This window comes from Chrysemys picta, chromosome 1 (assembly GCF_011386835.1).
Source record: "Chrysemys picta bellii isolate R12L10 chromosome 1, ASM1138683v2, whole genome shotgun sequence".
Classification (NCBI taxonomy): Eukaryota; Metazoa; Chordata; order Testudines; family Emydidae; genus Chrysemys; species Chrysemys picta.
The window spans coordinates 238,845,347-238,867,234 of record NC_088791.1 but is presented as its reverse complement, the minus strand read 5'-3'; the positions used below and the strand labels follow the sequence as shown (position 1 = coordinate 238,867,234).

Genomic DNA, 21,888 nt, shown 5'->3' with positions numbered 1-21,888 from the left:
AAAGATGCATTTCAGCTGGGGACTCTATTTAAGGCAAATGTTAAAATGTATTGTTTTGATCTTACCACAATAAGCAGGATATATTAAACAAATTACAATGCTAAGATATTCACAGAAATCAAAAACAACAAAATTTCTTGTTAGACTCTTTCTATACCATTTTTTACTGTGCCTAGCACAAGGGGATCCCTGTCCCTGACTGAAGCTCTTAGGAGCTACTGCAGTACAAGTTACAAATACAGGGAAACCTGTGTGGTTTGAGCATTGGCCTGCTAAACCCAGGGTTGTGAGTTCAATCCTTGAGGGGGCCATTTAGGGACCTGGGGCAAAAATCTGTCTGGGGATTAGCCCTGCTTTGAGCTTTGAGCCCCTTCCAACCCTGACATTCTATGATTCTACAGTGTTATTAATTATGATCATCTAGTAATGATCTGTTCTTTGTACTCACGCTACACAGATTTACCTTTACAAGAAATCACTCTCACAACCATACACAGAGACAAATATAAGAGCTGCCTTCACTCATGGTTATTAGACACTAGATATCACTATATTATTACTGTGTGAACAGAACTTTCTTACTCTGTAATCATAAGTAGCATCTGGATTTTCATCACAGGCAATAACTTCTGGAGCCATCCAGTATGGGGTTCCAATAAATGTGTTTCTCCTGCCAACCGTCCTGTCCAGCTGAGCACTAACACCAAAATCCACTGTGGGTGGAAAAAAGATTAAAATAAAATAAGAGGGGGAAAAAACGTGCTGCGATTACTTCTCTAAGATAATTTGGAAAATAAACCCCATGTGGAAGATCCATGTGGGAGAGCCATGTGGGAGAGCCATGTTCAGGAGAAACCATTAATGTTAATACTCAGACTTGCCAGTGTCCTCAGGCATCAGACCACAAAAGTCAGGAGAAAGAGCAAAACACAACTAGCTCTTCAGGACCTCTCACTGGGCTGTCAGTGCAGTCTTCCCATTATCTGTGGAGCTCCCTTCCCATAGCAGAGAAAACATATTGTCTTGGGGGAAGAGGGAGACTTGCCATCTCCATTAATCATAAGACAGGGTGTCTTGGCTTATCCAGAGCGACCCTGCTTTCCACAGATGCTCTCATCGTGTGGCAGCACCACCAGGTCAGCTGGGCCACCATTTGGTCCTCCACTCTCTCTGCCCAAAATTCAGGAGAGAAAATCAAGCACTGCTCACAGTGACTGCTTCCTGTCCTAACACATGTGAATGAGGCACAGTGGGAAGCAAATGCGGAGCGCAGTTCAAAAGGTACTAATTCGGGGCTCATCTACACACAGCTTTTGCAGTTACTGATTAATTAAATCGGTAGAAAAACAATGTTATTAAATCAATGCAACTGCCCTTGCACAGACATGGTTATACTGGTTTAACTGTTTTGGTAGGTGTAAAAGTAATGCACCAAACTATATAGATACAAACCCCTTCATATGGTGTGACTGCATCCATATTAGGCAGTGTTTCTCAAACTGGGGCCACCGCTTGTGTAGGGAAAGCCCCTGGCGGGCCGGGCCAGTTTGTTTACCTGCCCCGTCCGCAGGTCCGACCGATCGCGGCTCCCACTGGCTGCGGTTCACCGCTCCAGGCCAATGGGGGCTGCTGGAAACGGTGTGGGCCCAGGGGCGTACTGGCCGCCACTTCCAGCAGCTCCTATTGGCCTGGAGCAGTGAACCGCGGCCAGTGGGAGCCGCGATCGGCCGGACCTGCGGACGGGGCAGGTAAACAAACTGGCCCGGCCAGCCAGGGGCTTTCCCTACATAAGCGGCGGCCCCAGTTTGAGAAACACTGGTATTAGGTGTGCACTCATTTAACTAAATCTGTTTTTCTACCAATTTAGTTAAATCAGTGCAAAACCTGTGTAGACAAGCCCCATTGAACCAACAGTATAGGAGCTGCTGTGTCCTGCTTAGAAGACCCAAGGAATGGGTAGCTCCCCGGAGCACTTCCATCCCAGCAGACAAGGCATCTTTCAGAGTTCCACCTAAAAGGAAGGTGTGGGCTGGGCGGGAGGTCCTGAACTTGGGTCTATATTTCACCAAAAGAAAGGTGGCAACCTTACTGTACAACAAACACACAACATTAAAATGTGTAGTAACTTAAAGAGGCAAAATAAATCAGCATGGAAGCATCCCCCCCATGTGGAGCCTGGCGGACGAGTATCAAAACAAACATGTAGTTAAACCTCAATATGTATAAACCACTAACTACACAGTACATGTCTGAGAAATTAAATTTGTAAGTGGTTGGGGATAGGGATAAAAGAACAGATCTCATGTGAACTCCTCTGTCTAGAACAGAAGTGGCCAGGAATGAGGATAGCTTCAAATGTTCCAAACGGGCATTCTAGGGCTGGACCCAACTTAGACTTTCTGCCTCAGACCAATTGTGAGTGCTGTACACATTACGTAGATGTTTGGGTCTGTCACCTGAGCAGCCAACACTTCTTTAACTGAACGCAGATACAAAATGATACCCACCATGTCCTAATTTTGTGCCATTGGCTTCTAAGCCCAAATTCAATGGAAGCAGAACCAATTCTGGCCCTAAGCTGACCTGTAGAGTCATACAAAGAATAAGTGAAGGACATGGAGTGATCCATCCACTGATTTTGGTATGAGAGCCAACAATCTCCAGCAACAACCGCAAGAATCCCTGCATTCCTTGAGAGACGGGGAGGGAATAAGGCCAGTGTCCTGACTCAGACTGCAGCAATGACACAGGATATATTACTGTACTAAAGAGCATGCCACACTCCTAAGAGATCAAATAAAGTTAGGGAACATGCAAAAAACAAACAAACCAGGAAGTGAACATGCTTGCCTACTTACCAAGCTTCACCTCTGCATTTTCTGTTAACAGTACATTCTGCCCTTTGATGTCCCGGTGAATCACATGGTGGGCATGAAGATGTGCCAATCCCTTCATTTAAAAAAGGAAGACAACTAGGTTTAGGCTCTTAGCTTTGCAGCAACAATCTCATAAAAAGTCTGAGTTGACACAGACAACATACTTAACTAGTTACCCTGGGAGATGTTTTAAAAAGAGCCCACACCGTTCTCCAGTGGCTCTTGGGGTCCTGTCCTGAATGCATGAAACATGATCCACAGTAGACTTCTAGCAATGTGCCACCCGCCTACATTTTCATAAGCTAGCAGGGAGGAAGGCCTCAGGTTGTGCACATACTGTACACAATTAAAGTCCAACAAATGCTTTTTAGCTGTAGCTTTTAGGGAATTTTAGATTACATGACATTTCAATGCAATGAAATTGGAGTTCAGTCACATAGAGTCACCCTTAGAAGAACAGGAATGTAGCATGGGAAATGAACCAACCCACCTATATTTTAATGTGAGATAGCTCACAAGAAGAAATGGGGGTACACATTTTATGTTTGGGGATAAAAGGATACTGGCAACAGACAACAGCACACGTGTTAAGTTACAGTTCTGTTGTTTAACCTCCATACATTTGATCTCTAATCATTCTCCTTCAAAACAGACCACATAAAAAAAAAGAGCATTTTATACTGTCCAAAGGAAACAAAACCTACTGGCAGATGGTGCTTTTTGTGGATACAGCACCTGGATGCATGCCCCAAAGCATCACACTGCACAAGTCCTGTGGAGGGGGGGAGGAGTAAGATGTATGTGGTATTTTACTGTCTACTGCAATTTGTGGAGCAACGAACAAACGTCTCAGCAACTGACTTGATTTTGGTTTCTCTCCAGCAATCAGTTTGGAAAATTATACTCTCTAGTGGCATCATCTTGCTTGCTCATGCTCCCCTCACATATTTTTAATTTTTTTTTTTTACTTTACAGTTACAGAAGGTTAAAAGAGCAGTAAGTTGCTGTAAAACAGTATTTTCTAACACATGTTCTTCATTAAATACTCATTGACCAGTTTGGCTAGTCTTTTTTTAAACCGTTAGTAAGTATGACAAACAATACAGTTTGGAACTCCTCCTTGCAGAGGTTACGAGCTAATGCTATGAACGTTTAATGTCCTTGACATCATCTGCTGGGCATTAACACTAAGGTTAAATTTGTTTCCTGTGAAAATTAAGGCTTCTGGTTGCCCTGGCTTGGCACAACAATCTGCAAAGCCTCATGCCACACTGCACCAGCCAGGGAGATAGTCATGTGTTCTCACCTCTTTATATCCAATCATATGAAAAAGTCCATGTGTGTTTGGGATGGAATAAGAGGACAGAGAAAGGTCAAAGACTAGTTACTTCTTTCAATTCAAATTTTGAACAGTTGCCCCACCACCACTTGGCATACGCTCCCCTAGGTTTTCACTTGCACAAATCTTTAGCCCACTAGCCCATCTAACTTTCATTCTCTTTATTATACACGGAATGTGGCTTCACATCCTTACCCGATGGGGACCTAGAATGTGCACAACATTGTATGCTGCACTTCAGAAAGAATTTACATACAGTCTTATAAGTGTTGCAGAGCAAATATAACTTTAACATTGGTCAAGCTAAATGTTACAATACTGAAGTCAGTTATCCATGTGACTAAAATACAGCTGCCATCGGGTATTCATGTCACCCACATTCCTATTTGCTAGTAAACAAGAATAAAAAATGTGCCCAAATGCCCAACAGCAGCACTTTGCACCATCGCTCAGAGTTTGGGCAGGAAGCCAAGATTTTTCTTTTGCTCCCTCATCTCCCCCAAAATCACTCTGCTAGAAGTGTACAAATGCACAGTGGACAAATGTGGATTCCAGAAGCAATGATTTACGTAAAGACCACTTATGCTTTTCTTTAACATAATTCCCTTAACTACAGGGATTATTACTGGAGCAATTCTATTCACATACCATACTGAGGGTAAGGTTGTGAGGGTTTTTGCTTTTTAAATTAACCATGGAAAGCTGGACCAGTTTTACTCAGCATAGCAATCAAATGCCAAATCAAGAGACACTATTCACTTGTACCAGCTGGAAATTAAACTTGAAAAGTAACGAACCAAAAACCTCCATTTTTCAAACTACTGTAGATGGCAGCCATCTTTCAAAAAAGTACAATTACTTAGTACTGTACTCCAGTACTAGAGGTGCCTAATTGAACACACCAGTTTGCATTCTGCCTTACTTTCGGAACAGATTCATGTGTAAACATTAAGAGTAGGATTTTCAAAGGCATGCAGTATTGGCCTCACTCAACTCCCACCGGCTTCAAGAGGAATGGAGGTAATGCCAGTACTGAGCACTTCTGAAAGTGGCAGCCTAAATCTCATTTTTTATTCTGTTATTGTTGGTACTGAGGTGTTATATTAGCCAGTGTGCTACAGCGATATGGAAAATGGTTTCCTATGACACAGTTCTCCACTTTTCAGCAAGATTGCCATTATACTACACAGCAGCAATTTGAGGCTTTTATTCGTAGAAGCTCAACCTAGACATCGTTCTTAGGTTGCACCTGTGTTAGTACAGAAATAGGATTGTATTTTTTCCAGACACAATAGACTATCCTCCTCACCCTGAGAATCTCTCTGGAGATATACGCTATCCAGTCTTCTTTTAGAGTGTTCCCTTTTGTGTTCTTCACAAGGTCCGTGATAGAGCCTGCTCCACAAAATTCCATAACAAGCTGCAAAAGAAACATAAGGACAAAGCCAGTATTAAGCAAAAAACTCACACCTGCGTACAGCAGCAAAAGAGCTAAGGGTATGGGCGCAGTCATGTTCGGTACAATGCTCATGTCACACAAAGACAACGGTCACATTTAATGTCTCCACATGGAGAGTGGAGCCAAACCAAATGTCTCTATTATGACATATAGTACCCCCTTGCTATAATGAACCCCTGGGGATCCAAGTCATTTTTTCAGTATAGCCAGGGGTTGGTTATAGTGAAAGGAGGAGAAACAGCTCCTCCGGCATGGGGCTGCAGTGGGGAGAGAGGCTCCTTCAGCCTCAGGGAGGAGTGCACTGCAGGACACCACCGTAACCCTGGGCTGGAGGAGTGTCAGGCCCTCCCCTCCCCCCGCAGCCCTGAGGCAGGAGGAGCTCTCAGCCCCGCCACCACAGCAGGCAGGGCTGGAGATGGAATCCAGGGACCATGTTTGCTATAGCCCAAGGTTCACTACTGCGAAGGGTGTTCTAGTGAGTGCCTACTGTATATGGAATATGTCTCATATTAGTTAGCTCATCTTCAATGGCTGATTTATTCACTGTAATTTGATGCTGGGCATCTGGATTTTCTCAATTAACAGCATTGCTCAACAAGCCTAGTGCTAAAGAGTTAAACTGATCACACCATCACATCCGTCTCTCTCCGCAGTTTCCATGTATTTACAAGGGTCAGGAACAGCTATTGGTTTTGCATGCACATTTGTACCTCAGCTTCCTGAGGGCCTGGATACTGTTACCCAAAGCAAACTCAAATGAAAACATTTAACATTAAAATATTTTCTACTTGTCCAAGCACTAATAACCAACTTCCCTCTGTTCAGAGCACCCTTAGAGATTTCCAATATTTGATTTAGAAACCAACAGATTTAAGGTATGCTGATTCTAAAACATGTGCATGCCTGTCTTACATCTCTCGCACTACTGAAAGCTAGATTCATTCCTAGGCACTGCATGTTTTAACTAAACATAACTGTACACACATTAAAAGTATCTTACAAGGCTCAATTTACTGTACGCTGTACAGTAGTTAACTGTATTTTAAATACTTGTCAGTTCTCAGGGCACAGAATGAAAATGTTACCGTTAAGGGGAGAATAATGCAATGTAGATGGTGCTGATAATGCAGATGGGTGATGCTGTGGACATCCCATAAGCATTAAAGAAAAGAGAAATCATAGGTGCTGGTTTATTTTTAAGGCAACATTCTCTTGCTGCTCATTATCTCTGCTTCATTAGCAGGAAATGTGTTACTATCCAGCTGGGAAAGGAAAAAGTTACTTATCACAGAATCATAGAAATAGGGCTTGAAAGGACCTTTAAAAGTCATCAAGTCCAGCCCCCTGCACTGAGGTAGGACCATGTTTACGTAGACCATCCCTGACACACATTTGTCTAACCTGTTTTTAAAAACCTCCAATGACGGGGATTCCACAATACCCCTTTGAAGCCTATTCCAGACCTCAACTACCCTTATAGTTAGGAAGTTTTCCCTAACACCTAACCTAAATCTCCCTTGCTCCAGATTAAGCCCATTACTTCTTGTCCTACCTTCAGAGCACATGGAAAACAACTGATCACAGTCCTCTTTCAGCAGCCCATAATATATTTGAAGACTTATCATGGCCCCCATCAGTTTTCTTTTCTCAAGACTAAACATGTCCAGTTTTTTTAACCTTTCCTCATAGGTCAGCTTTTCTAAACCTTTCGTCATTTTTGTTGCTCTCCTCTGGACTCTCTTCAATTTATCCACATCTTTCCTAAAGTGTGGTGCTGAGAATTGGACACTACTACAGCTGAGGCCTTACTAGCACTGAATAGAGTGGGACAATTACCTCCTATGTCCTACATACAACACTTCTATTAAAACACACCCAAAATTATTTTAGTCTTTTTTTGCAACTGCTTCATATTGTTGACTCATATTCAATTGGTGATCCACTATGAACCCCAGACTCTCTTCAGCAGTCCTACCACCTAGCCAGTTAGTCTCCATTTTGTAATTATGCATTTGATTTTTCCTTCCTAAGTGAAGTACTTTGCACTTGTCTTTATTGAATTTCAGATCAAGTCTCCAATTTGTCAAGGTTGTTTTGAATTCTAATCTTGTCCTCAAAAGTGCCTGCAACGCCTCCCAGCTAAGTGTCATCTGCAAATTTAATAAGTACGCTCTCCCCTCCATCTTCCAAGTCACTAATGAAAACATTGAATAGTAGCAACCTTGGACTGACCCGTGGGCCCAATTAGATACGCCCTCCCAGTCTGACAGAAAACCATCGATAACTAAGGCTGCGAGCCGGTCACGGAGGTCGCGGAAGTCACAGATTCTGTGACTTTCTGCGACCTCCGTGAAATTCCACAGCTGCAGTGGCCACTGTGGCTGATCCCATGCCCCTCCCCCCCCCAGAGCTGGCTCCGGGGACCACCTCAGCAGCAGGGACCCCCCCCCAGAGCAGTGGGGCCCTGGAGCAGCTAAGATTTAGTCAGGGGTGTTTATATTAAAAGTCATGGACAGGTCACACACTGTGAATTTTTGTTTATTGCCCGTGACCTGTCCATGACTTTTACTAAAAATACGCGCGACTAAATCTTAGCCTTATTGATAACTACTCTGAGTACGGTCTTTCAAACAGTTGGGCACCAACCTTGTAGTAATTTCATCTAGACCAGGAATTCTCAAACTTCATTGCACAACGACCCCCTTCCGACAACAAAAATTACTACATGACCCCAGGAGGGGGGACCAAAGCCTGAGTCCGCCTGATTCTCACAGTCCTGTGCGGGGAAGACTGAGCCAAAGCCTGAGCCCCATTGCCCTGGGCAGGGAAGGCGTCAAAGCTGAAGCCCAAGCCTGTAACCCTCAGGCTTCAGCTTTGGCCCCCGGCGGCAGGACTTGGACTTCAGCCCTGAGCCCCAGCAAACCTAAGCCAGCCCTGGCAACCCCTGTTAAAATGCGATCGCGACTCACTTTGGGGTCCCGACCCACAGCTTGAGAACCACTGATCTACACAGCATTTCCCTAGTTTGCTTATAAGAATATCTGTGGGACTGTGTCAAAGGCCTTACAAAAACCAATATATATCACAGTTACTGCTCTTCCGCATCCCCCTCTCCCTGCCCAAAAAATCCAGTAAAGGTGGTTTGTCATGATTTGTTTTTGACAGATCCATGCTGGCTATTCCTTAAAAATTTAAGTGTTCACCAACTGATTGTTTAATAATTTGTTCCAGCATCTTTTGAGTTATCAAAGTTAGGCTGACTCCTCTATAATTCCCTGGGTCCTCTTGGTTCCTCTCTTTAAAGATAGATACTATGTTTGCCCTTCTGCCTTCCTTTGAGACCCCACTCGTCCTCTGTGAGTTCTCAAAAATAACGGTCCTGAGACTGCTTTAGCTACTCCTAAAGTATCCTTGGATAAATTTCATCAGGCCCTGCCGACTTGAATACATCTAACTTATCTAAATATTGTTTAACCTGTTATTTCCCTATTTTAGCTTGCGTCACTTCCCCCCTTGTTGTTAATATTGTGTTGAGTATCTAGTCATCATTAACCTTTTTAGTGAGGACTGAAGCAAAACAGGCTTCTTGATATGATCAGTTATTAACTCTCCTCCTCTGTTATGCCCTGTTCTGCCTTTGTAACAACACTACAGGGGTATAGTGTTGATAGGTTTGAAATGCTATTAACTTGAAACATGCTGGGGAAAATTAGAAAACACAAATATGAAGGATATTAGGCATTTATGGAGTGTAAGGCCTAGTGTGATACACTTGATTTTTAGTTATCCAAAGTAGGCTTCAGGACTTAACCACAAGTCATAAGTTGTACCTTCTCATTCTGCAAACAAACAAGTTGATAGCAGAAAAACAGATACACTGCATGCCTGCAAACTTACCTTGAAATAACAGGACAGTTGGGGGCTTTTGCAATATTTTGTAACATAGTAACTAGGCATCTAGACTGCTCTGATATATATGATTTAGTAAGAAACTGATTGACACAAATTGCTGAGGTCAGTGATCAGAATTATAATTATGGTTATCTGGAATACCACATAAATAATGGGCAGAAATAAAGGTTATGATGATCTAGGAAAGGGTCAGATATGGGCATGTATCTGAAAGGTCACATAAAGGATGGGTATAAAAAGATCTGACTTTGTTCCCTAAATTTTGGGTGCATCAGGTTCCTGAAACAGTAGCAACTGGTTCATGACCTGCTTTCTTTTGATGTACTCCACTGACTGAATTCTTCCGGCTTTGTTTTACATAATGTTTAAGGATATGTGAGTTTGCTATCAATCCTAAAACCTATTTCTCTGTATGTGTTATGCTGTTCGGTTATATTAATGAGCTGACTTATTTGGATGTTAAGTAAAGCTTATTTTTACGTTTATCATCTCTGTTGTCGGTCACATCAATCCAGGAACGAACAACAAACTTCTGTGTAGCCGCCTGAAAGGGAAGAACCTGTGCTAAAGAATTAACAATCCTAGTATACACACTAGCAATAATTGATCAGGCTACAGGACCTATACTTTACTTCATCTTTCTCTTGCTCTTAATGTATTTAAAGAATCTTTTAGGTCCCTTACTAGGCGTAACTCATTATTATTATTATTACTTCTTCTTCTTCAAGCCCTTCTGATTTTCTCCCTACATGCTAGTTATATCCTTTTGTACTCCTCCTTAGCAATTTGTCCATGTTTCCATTTTTTTTTTTTTTAATAGGATTCCTTTTTGACTTTCAGGTCATTAAAGATCTGCTGATGGAGCCATATTGGCCTTACTATTCTTCCCATTTTTCCTTTGCATAGTTTGCAGTTGTGCCTTTAATATTGTCTCCTTGACAAACTGGCAGTTATCCTGAACTTCTTTATCCATTTGCTTCCCATACGTCTTTACCTATCAGTTCTCAGAGTTTGTTGAAGTCTGCTTTTTTGAAGTCCATTGTCCTTATTCTGCTGCTCTCAGTCCCTCCTTTCCTTAGGATAATGAAATCTACTATTCCACAATCACTTTCACCCAAATTGCCTTCCACCTTCATATTCATTACCAGTTCCTCCCTGTTGACCAGAATAGAGTCAAAAACGGCTGTCCCCCTGGTTACTTCCTCCACTTTCTGAAACAAAAGGTTGTCCCCTATATATTTCAAGAACCTACCGGAAAATTTTGTGTTTTGCTATATTACTTTTCCAACAGTTGTCTGGATAGTTTAAGTTCCCCATTACTACCAGGTCTTACGTTTTAAATATTTCTGTTTGTTCTAAGAATGCCTCATTCACCTCCTCTTCCTGATTTGGTGGTCTAACTACATACCTACCAGGACGTCAGCCCTATTTATTTTTTACCCCTTTATCTTTACCAAGATACTTTCAACTGGTCTACTTCTCACCTCCTTCTGGACCTCAGCACAAGTGTATATATACACTTCGTGTTCAATGCAACACTTCCCCTTTTTATCATGTCTGTCCTTGCTGAACAAGCCATACCCTTCTATACCAATTATCCAGTCATGAGACTTATCCCATCAAGTCTCTGATACACCAAATAAGTCATAATTTAGCTTACATTCTAATACTTTCAGGTCTTCCTGTATATTCTGCATACTCCTTGTGTACAGACATCTAAGATTTTCATGGTGAATTAAACATTACATAGCGAATTAAACATTAATAGCAAATTTTAGATTGATTTTCTTGTTAAGGCTGCACAATCAGCCTGGGTGATTTATAATAAAACAACCTTCATAAAACACCACATTTCATTAATGTTGTTTTCCCAATATGATCTTTCTGTTGTCCTCAAATTACAACCAAAGGGGAAAAGCCTACGAGCATGCTGGGGAAACGTCAGCTTACCCACAATTGGTCATCATGTCCTGGGGGACTTTTCTTAATGAAAGCACCGTAATAAGTTGCAATGTTTCTATGATGCGAATATTTCTTTAGCATATTTATCTCCAGTTTGATTTCTTCTTCTTCATCCTTTCGAAGGAAACAAAAAGCACATATTTTATGACAAATACATTATTTATCTCCTCTCTCACACGCATGGATAGATATAAGGGAAAGTTCCATTTATATCAGCAGCATGATCAGTAAACACAATCTGGCTTCATGCCACAGAACTTCAGTGCTTATTGGGAAGATTATCTGAAACAAACATTTATTCTCCAGAACTTCAGTAATGCTGAAAAGAAATAAATGACTGAAAAGATATACACGTAACTGATTTCAATTCCATGAAAGACTCCTACAAGTAGTGTTTTGAAACAAGAGTGTTTTGGAAAGACCAGAAGGGTTCACTTAACAAAAGTAATACTAAGTAGGACAGTATCTCTCTTCAAAGTTATTATAAGCATAGAATTTTTTTTAAAAAATAAAACTTGCTGACAAGCCTTCCAATGTGACCCGCAGAAGGCAACTCAAAACTAGAATGGATAAAAAACCCCACCCTGAATTGGGAGGGTTATGGGGGGATTTTCCCCTTCTTGAAACATTTTTAAAGTTGAAAAAAAAAATTGACCAGTTATATTTAAATCTCACTGAGCAGGTTTTCACAGTTGAAGTGTGCTTTCAGGAGTGGGTTGGATGGGAGCCCATCTTTTGCAAAAAGCAGCAGACAAAGTGAGTCTGCATCAGGAAGACAACTTGGGAACTGAGGAAGTTGTCTCACTTATGTGAATGAGTCATTTGCACTGCTTGTTAGAGTTCGCTCCTGCTCCATATGGCCCTAGAGGAAGAGCATGGCTGGGAGTCCAGCATGTAAACAGGATACTGTACACAAAGACAGAGGAAGGGGCTTCACTCCCTTGGTCAAGCATTCCTGCCCAGGCAAAGAAAGGCATCTGGTTTTCTCCAGACCCAAACTGAGCAGAATAAGAGGTTTTCTGCAACAGATAACAGTACATTTAGCAAATCATTGATTTTTTGATTCGGTAGCTGAACCCCCCCCCCCCCCCCAAAAAAAATTGTTTTGTTTGAAACCAAAACTAAATGTTTTTCATTTTTTGCGAAGCAAAAACACTAAAAACATTTGCTTGGGGTGAATGAATATTTTGAATATTGTTTCAAAGCGACATTTAAAAAAATCTGATTTGAAACCAAGTATCAAACTGGCTCATTTTGACATTTCCAAAATTTGTTTTCAAGGCTTTTCCTCGCACAAAACGTAGTCAAACTGAATTCAACCCAAATTTACAAATAGTTTGGAACTCCAAAAATGCATTTCCAGGCAAAATTCCAACCCAAATGTAATCCAGCTCTACACATAATGCCTTAGAGGCAGCTAAATCCTGGGGGCTGGAAAGTACAGGTAGGGTGCGTGATCTGGGAGGAGTAGAGTGGCTTTGGAGGTGAGAAGCAGAACACACGCAGGGGTGAAAGTACACCTCTACCTCAATATAACGCGACCCGATATAACACGAATTCGGATAGAACGCGGTAAAGCAGTGCGCCGGGGGGGGGGGGGGGGGGGGGCTGCGCACTCCGGTGGATCAAAGCAAGTCCAATATAATGCAGTTTCACCTATAACGCGGTATTTTTTTGGCTCCCAAGGGTCCTGAGCCGGGAGTTGGGGAGACCGGAAGGGGCAGGGCCTCGGGCGGAAGCGGTGGGGCTGGGGCTCCAGCAGCGATTTAAAGGACCCGGGGCTCCAGCTGCTGGTGCGGTAGCAGTGGCCGGGAGCTCCAGGACCTTTAAATCACTGCCAGAGCCCCATGGTAGTGTTAGCGAAGGCCGGGAGCCCTGGGACTCTGGCAACAATTTAAAGGGCCAGGGGCTCCAGCTTTTGGCCCCCATCAGCAGCAGCCCAGCCGGTACAGTTGGCTATGTACCGGCTCTTACCAGTACGCTGTACCGGACCGGACCGGCTTACTTTCACCTCTGAACACATGGCTGGAGGCAGTATGCCTGTCTATGGAGGGAATGTTAGGAAGGAAGAGGGCTCGAAACCTGCTAGTGAGGAGAAACACCAGCCAACAATATCCCAACCAACAATAACCCTGGAGTCCCTTTAATAGACTGGGGGTGGCCAAACTGCAGCTCTCGAGCCACATGCAGCTCTTTTACAGTTCAAGTGCAGCTCACGGAGCCTCCCCATTGCCCCCACCATTCCCTGCCCAGATTGGGGGGTGCGGGGAGTGGGGGAGACTTCTGCCCGGCGGGGTGGGACTAGGGGCTTCTGCCAGAGACGACTGGTGCCTACCGGGGGGAGGGTGGGCACAATTTAAAGGCTCCCACCCAACAGCTTGAATCATCCCCCCTCCCCACTCCGGCATGACCCCCTCTTACCTTCAGCGGCCCCTCCCTGCAGCTCACAGGTGTTAGTTCCACATGGAGAGGCAGCAGCAAACAGCTGGGAGCTGCAAGGAGGTGCTGCTGCTGCTTTAGCACCTAGAGCAGGGATCTCCCTGCTGCTCCCAGCTGTTTGCCACTGGCTCTCCCCACAGCCGCAGCTCCCAGCTTGCTGGCACCAGCAACTGTTGTGCAGAGGAGGCCTGGTGGCACCAAAAGACCGAGCATGGCCAGCAAACCTTAGCAAAAATCTGAGGGAGCACATGGGGTTACATCCTCCCCCCCCCGCCACACACACACTGCCTCTGGCTTCTGCCCAGCGGGGAGGGGGGTCTCGGGGCTTCAGCTCCACAGGATGCACCTGCCGGGGCTCGGGGCTTCGCAGGAGTGGGGCTGAAGCCCCAAGCCTGGGCAGGCACCTCTCGCAGGGCTGAAGCCCCAAGACTCCCCTCCCTGAAGGGCTGAAGCCCCTAGCCCCACCACCCCGCAGTGGAGCTGAAGCCCTGAGCCCCAGCAGGCACGCCCTGGCTCTTGAACTTCTGAAGATAGTTGCATGTGGCTGGGAGGGTCAGTAAGTTTGGCCACCCTGTAATAGAACAAGACAATGGGTGGCCTAGCTTTGTTGGTCTCAATCACTTTGCATTCTATTGCACCTCAAATGTACAGGGGAAAGACACGTGTAATGAGAAACTAAAGCCTCAGTTCGACCGGAGGGCAAGCTCATCAACATCCCAGCAAAACTGTTGATTCTTCCACAGTATCAGCAACTGATATGGGGGAAATTCTAAACAGTAAATTTCTTTGCAATCTGTAAAATGCCTAATCATAAAGTATACTATTCACAACACGTGCAGGTGTCAGGTAACAGAACACTAGCTAAATATTAACCACATTGCTTTAGCTTTTTTCTTAGCATAAAAGAAACACCCACTGCTCTAAACAAAAAGTAATTACTTTACACGTAAACTGTGTCCTCCATATTAATCTATTTTAATTATTAATCTGGAAGAACCCCAAATGCACCACAATTAACCTGTTTTTATCTTTTCTTTAAGTTTTCTTTTTTAAAGATGTTTTGTAAGTGCTGGGTATGTTTAGAACATTGTATAAAATATTAAAATGACATGGTGAATCAGAGTCCTCTATAAACATTGTTCCTGAGAAAAAACAAACATTTCATCATTTCTAACTATGAGGCATGATGTTTGAAGTAACTGGACTCATCTGCTATTTGGCGTGACTTCTGATGCATCAAAAGTTCTTTTGTATTCTTTTGTCAAATCCACAAAAACACAACAAACCTTGAACTATAATGGACAGGCCATGCTGAAGGCTGGTCACACATATTTATGGTCTTAGGCAAAAAGACATTGCTTACAAAGGATATATTTCTCAAAAATAGTATTTAAAAATACTCCTAAGTAGTGCAGGTCTCAGTCCTGCTCACAACGACCATAACAGGAACACGACTGGACCCACAGAGCTATGGTCGGGGTTTCCGTTCCGTCTAGTAGCTTTTAGGAGTAAATCTAGTGAATTTTAGAATGACAAAAGGAAGGCGGATAGAACTGGATAAATCTAGCAGAGTGCAGCACACAATGCACTGTCAGTTATCCCATTCCCATGAAGTTGTGTCAATGTACCTCAGTCCCTGACTAGCAGCAGCCCTGCTTTTCCACGTCTGGGCCTCTTTCTTAATAATAACCACCAATCATAATTCAATACGACAAACTGTTAGACTAGTTTCTAAGGGACATTTGTCCACATCCCAAAAGAAAGACCATACCATATGGTTTCCATCAAATTTGAACTCTGGATTACAGAGGTGAACGACTCTGGTGCTCTTAGCGTCACCAAATCTTCAAAGAGGACTCAATTTTTCCGCCCACTTAAAATCAATAACCTAGTATGTCATTACATTATTTATTTTTTGGTGAGTTCACTGTTGGAACTGATTCTTTATACTCAGACTAGTGCCCCCTAACCACTTGAGATATTTTTTCACTTGACCAGAGCTCGGAGAGCCAGGAAGCGATAGGCAGCTCAACCTAGCAACTTAGGAATTTGTGACTTGGGTCTTTGAAGCTGACAACCAAGTTACTCTAATCTTCCATTATATTTCATAATTTTTTGTCTATTATATTAATATTAATTTATATTAACTAATTACGCACACAAAAGAGAAAGACACAATAACAATGAAAGATAACAAAAAAGTATGGAGTCACTAATTTATGGTAAAGTAGTTCAGCAAGCGTAAGTCTGAAAGATATTGACTTGCCTAGCAATATCACAGGTTTTGTTTTTTTAAATGTAACAAAGGCCTTCCAAAATCTGTCCAGAAATAATAAGACCAATTCTACCTGCTAACAAACCTATATTTTTCTGTTTGTTGAATATTTAAAATACGTTGGAATAAAAATAAAAAATAAAAAGCTTTTCTTCCATTGGCCTGAAGGTACAAACAATTAAAATGGGGTATCATACATCAATTAAACAGATAAGAACAGGTACTACACTTTGCTCCTGGGGGAATTCTGTGCCACTGCGCATGTGCAGAATTTATGTCCCCCACAGATTTCTTTGCTTCCCCGCAGAAAAATGACTTTCTGACAGGGAAGAAAGGGGAAGCCACAAGAGCTGTCATGCGCCCCTCCCCAGCAGTATGTTTTGGGTGCCCAGGGCAGCCAGCAGAGAGGTAAATCACTGTGGGGCAGGAGGCAGGACTGCGGAAGATGCGGCTACCTACCCTGAGCTGGGTTCAGCTGCTAGTCCTGGCTGGGCTGGGGAGGACGGGACTTCCTTTTCCCCTGTGCATGGCATCTGGGGTTGGGTCAGACCCACCCTCTGATTTCTCCCCCAGCTGCAGGAAGCTCTGCAAACTCTCTCTCTCTCTTTCACACGCACACACACACACACACACACACACACCCCTTCCTGTACCCATTGTTCCTCAGCTGCAGGGGGAGGGATCCCTGTACAGGGATCTGCTCCCCCATCCACCTAACCCCCGTGCATCCAGACCCCCTCCTACCCAGACCCTCCTGCCGATCCTCAACCCCCCCCCGCACTCAGAACCCCACTTCCCCAGCATCTGGACACACACATCCCTCGAGCCCTCCACACCCAAATCCCCCTGCTGAGCGCTATCTCCCCCCCCCCCAACCAGACCTTCCCTGCCGCAGCTGAGCCCCAACCACCTTCACCTGGACCCCACTGCAGAGTCCCATTACCGTTGGATCCAGAACCCCCTAACAAGCCCCTGCGCATCCAGATCCCGCCCACACCCAGATTGCCCCACACAGAACCCTCTCAACCCACACCTGGATCCCCACACACTGAGACCCTCCACACTTGGATCCTGCCTTGCTGAGCCTGCCTGGCCACAGTTGGTGCACCTGGCACGGAAGGGCAGGGCCCTGGCGGTGTTTCTGCTGCAGGCCCAGTCCATGCGCTGGGTGCAGCCTCACCACTGTCTCCATGTCTGGGTTGGGGGGAGCTGTACAGTGATCTCCCACCTCTGTGCAGCCAGTGACCTGTGCTCCCCAGTGCCATGCTGGAGCCTCCACATTTATTTGACAAATAAAATTTGCAGAATTTTAAAACACTGTGCACAACTTTTTTAAAATTTTTTGGTTCAGAATGCCCTCAGGAGTAGAATATCGTTAAAAACAATCAAGTACCATTTAAGGCAAAAAATACATAACCATTTAACTATATTTGCTTACTTGAATCTTAATTCTGAGCATTACAATTTTTTGAACCCAAGGATTAATGTGTCAGCCTTTAGGTTGAAATCATTCTTTGGCTGCAAGTACAGTAAAACCTGCCCTTAGAGACCACTTGTAAAGAGAGACCACTGTCACGAGCACCTACTTGCAGAGGCCACAGAACACCTCAGCTCTCTGATGTGCTAACTTCCATGAGTGGTCGCTCTTGGCAGGTTTTACTGTAGTACGTACTTAGACCCCAATACTGCAAGTTGTTACAATGCGTAAGCGTTTGCTAGATTGGGACCTTAGACTGTAAACTCTACAAGGCAGGGACAGCGTATGTTTGAACAATGCCTAGCAGAAAAATGGGACTAAGGTTTCTAGGCATTATGGCAATACAAATAATAGTACGAAAATGGGGTGGTCTCATTAGCAGAGCTGGTTGCTAATTTTCTGACTAAATGTTTCATCAGAAAATGCTGATTTGTCACAAGTGAAATTGTCCACGGGAAAGGATCACTTTTGAGCAATCTCCCGATTATAAAACTTTCCACTTTGACATTTTTGAAATGAAAAGTTCCATTTTCCAGTGCACAATGACTTTTCATTTTAAAATTTTAGTTTATTTATATTAAACAAGGTTAAAAATAAGAAAATGCCAAAATCTAAATGAAATGTTTTGATTGACCCAATCCAAAAATATTTTTTTAGTTTAATCAATTCATGAAATTTTTTGAGATTGATTGTCACTATTAGATGGGGAAAAACTTGGAAGTCTCGAAAGCTTTCACAGGACAGGAAAACTATTTCCCACCCAGCACTACTCATTAACGCACGCTTCACTGAAAGGATATTTTGTAACATGACTGGCAACATCTGCCCAGAAAAGACCTGGGGCTGGAACAGAAAGGTTGTTGTATGTTAGGATTAAGGTGCATTGAAAGCTGGCACTCCAGCCTACACTATCTTCCATGCACAGTTACTACTATTCTGTCAATTTCCAGAGACCACTGGTCACAAAGACAAAGAGTAAGTTTTAAATGATTGCGGAGAGAAAGTCTCCCTCTCAGGAAGAAATACAAGGCTACATCCTATTCCTTGGAAGGCAGAGGCAGCTGGTAAGCCCCACTTAGTGATTTTATGCAGCTGGCACCAATTACCACTGTAGGCCATTATCAGTGATACAAACTCCCATAGAAACGTTCTTTGTCTCTGCCTGCGATACCACTGTTCTAAGTGTTTTCACTTATACATTCACCAGCTGTTTGTGACAGAATGTCTGATTACTAGTAATTTTTGCAGTAAGCTATATTTTTGTAAGGGCTGCATGATTAAATCAAGTGGATTCCTCTCCAGTTTTCATTATTTAACTACAGATATTACCTTAATATTTTAAGGCCATTTAGTATCTCTAGGAATTTCTAAATATAGTCATTCTAACAAAGGACCTTGCCTGTAAATTGACTAGTGGTTACAACAGTAGTTATGCTGAGATCCAACACAATACAGTAATACCATTTCTCAAGATTTAAACTCATATACATCACAAATAAACAGAATTCAGACTCTTGCCTGGAATAGTGCCATCTGGCGGCCACCGTATACCTTGCACTTGGAAATTACAAAAGTTTTTGTTCCCTTCCCAACAGATATTCTGTGTGTTAAATGCATTATTAGCACACCCAATAGCTATGTAACAGTACTTCTCACTAGACACAGAGCAATGCGATAATCAGCTAATGTAACTGTAATGGGTTGGATCACAGAAACCCCCTTGGGAGCTGCCACCTAACGTGCCAAGACTACCTCTGCTCCTGTTTTCCCTGCCAGCTCAGGACTCCAGTACTCTGTCTTGCTGAGCCAGACATTCCTGTCTACTCCAACACAGACCCAGGGTCTGAATGACTTGCCCCAAAGCTGCAGGTTTACCTGAAAACAGCTCACAGAAGTTCGCCCTCTATAACACTGATAGAGAGATATGCACAGTTGTTTGTTCCCCCCGGTATTAATACATACTCTGAGTTAATAAGTAAAAAGTGATTTTATTAAATACAGAAAGTAGGATTTAAGTGGTTCCATGTAGTAACAGACAGAACAAAGTAAGGTCACCAAGCAAAATAAAATAAAATGCGCAAATCTATGTCTAATCAAACTGAATACAGATCATCTCACCCTCAGAGATGCTTTAGGACGTTTTTTCCTCAGACTGGACACCTTCCAGGCCTGGGCACAATTCTTTCCCGTGGCACAGCTCTTGTTCCAGCTCAGTGGTAGCTAGGGGATTCTTCATGATGGCTCCTCTCCCTCTTTGTTCTGTTCCACCCCATATATATATATATCTTTTGCATAAGGCGGGAACCCTTTGTCCCTCTGGGTTTCCACCCCTCCCCCCCGATTGGAAAAGCACCAGGTTAAAGATGGATTCCAGTTCAGGTGACATGATCACATGTCACTGCAAGACTTCCTTACCCACTTGCCAGCACACACGTACACAGGAAAACTTACCGGTAAACATAGCCATCTGCGGAATATGGTCCTGGTTAATGTGAATCATCAAGATTCCAAACCACTATTAATGGCCCACACTTTGCATAATTACAATAGGCCCTCAGAGTTATATTTCATATTTCTAGTTTTAGATACAAGAGTGGTACATTTATACAAATCGGATGATCACACTCAGTAGATTATAAGCTTTGTAATGATACCTTACAAGAGACCTTTTGCATGAAGCATATCCCAGTTGCATTATATTCACTTATTATCATATTCTTCTAAAACCATATGGACTGCACAACATCACAGTAATTATTTAAATTAGCTATTTTAAAGATATGGCATATCTGAACACAATGCAACTAGAATAAAACCCACCAAATGCAAGTAGCTAGAACAGATCAACATGAAGAACTACTACGCTGGACAGCTAAACTCTGCAGCTTCAAAGATCTTTTCTAGAGGTATTTTCAGAATCAATACAAAATGTCTGCTTCACTTTTTAAATAAATAAAAATAAAAGGTGAAGAAACCACCAGGAGTAATAAGCATTTAGTGGACACTGTCTTCCAAAAACCTTGACTGCAGTATGTGACTTCCTGAGCGTCTTGCTAAGGCCCAGCATTGTGCAGCTGACCTACAAGGGAGAGCTGCACAGCAATTACAGTTGCCTCAAAAACCACCCATTGAGCTGTCCTGTGTTTTGAGTCTATGCTCCTAAGACAGGGAAAAAACTAAAATATTTTCAAAACACCCTGCATGTTATGGCAATACCTGATCCATGAAGTGAATGATAAACCATATCCATGCAATCTTGCCCTCAAACCAAAACTGCTTCAACGTGTATCACTTGATATCATCGTCACAGCAGGAGAATGGCAACGCACTGGCCCAGTGTCCTGAATGGACTGCAGAAAACAAGAATATTCTTGTTATTGCAAAACCCGCGCTTCACTGGAACTGGCCAGGACACCAGGACCGTCCTTCACAACCATATGCCTGGGCACCTTTTTGCTTCAAGTTTCTACCAAATGGGTTAAAAATACACAGCTGCATTCAAAACAGAGCGGGGCTTTTCTACCATTGGGACAGTGTTCTCTTTACTGTGTGCTGAGGGTCCAGTGCGAGGCAGCCATTGCAGAGCAAATGAGTTGAAAACTCCTGCTTTACATCCACAGCCCCACTGATAGCATTGCAAGTGAAAGGTAATTGCACAAGGGAGTATGACAGATGGTTATGGTTTTAAAAGGATTTTCAGCAATGCCTGAAGCAGCCTGTGCAAGCAGCACTGTGTGAACACAGGCTGGAAGCGTTTGCCTGAAAATAGGAGCCAAAACCACTTAAAGACAATACTCATTTGTTGTCTCCCTAAAAGGACTTCCTCCCCTAATCTCTATGTCTAGGACATTCCCTCTTTCATCTCATTCTGCCTCTGGCACCTTTATTACTCACTGCATGACTTGCATTAAGGTCACAACTGAAAGAAGCTATGTAATGTTAGGGGTGCATTGCAACTGACTTTATTAAGACAAAGACACTACAGTATTTGCTGAGGGCAACCACGAAAGCAACCCCTCAGGGCAAACCCCTTCAAAATATTTCCTAGGTTGGTGCCCTGATTCTTGGTCATGGTTACTTAATGTTTTACTTCTCAAATGCATATTTATCTCATCTGTAGAATTTCATTGTCCATCTTCATCACATCTG

At 43.2% G+C, this 21,888-nt stretch overlaps 1 protein-coding gene across 4 annotated transcripts in view; it reads right to left on the bottom strand.

Moving 5' to 3' along the window:
* The window catches only part of MAP4K4 (mitogen-activated protein kinase kinase kinase kinase 4), a 249,797-nt gene that overhangs the window by 85,681 nt on the left and 142,228 nt on the right, over positions 1-21,888 (bottom strand). For all 4 annotated transcript variants that reach the window (XM_008172102.4, XM_008172104.4, XM_042861149.2 and 1 more), the window contains exons 4-7: positions 11,537-11,662; positions 5,525-5,635; positions 2,859-2,949; positions 583-713 (exon numbers count right to left, since the gene is read on the bottom strand). In XM_008172102.4, coding sequence (XP_008170324.1) covers positions 583-713; positions 2,859-2,949; positions 5,525-5,635; positions 11,537-11,662 — 459 coding nt within the window. The remainder of the gene's footprint in view (positions 1-582; positions 714-2,858; positions 2,950-5,524; positions 5,636-11,536; positions 11,663-21,888) is intronic.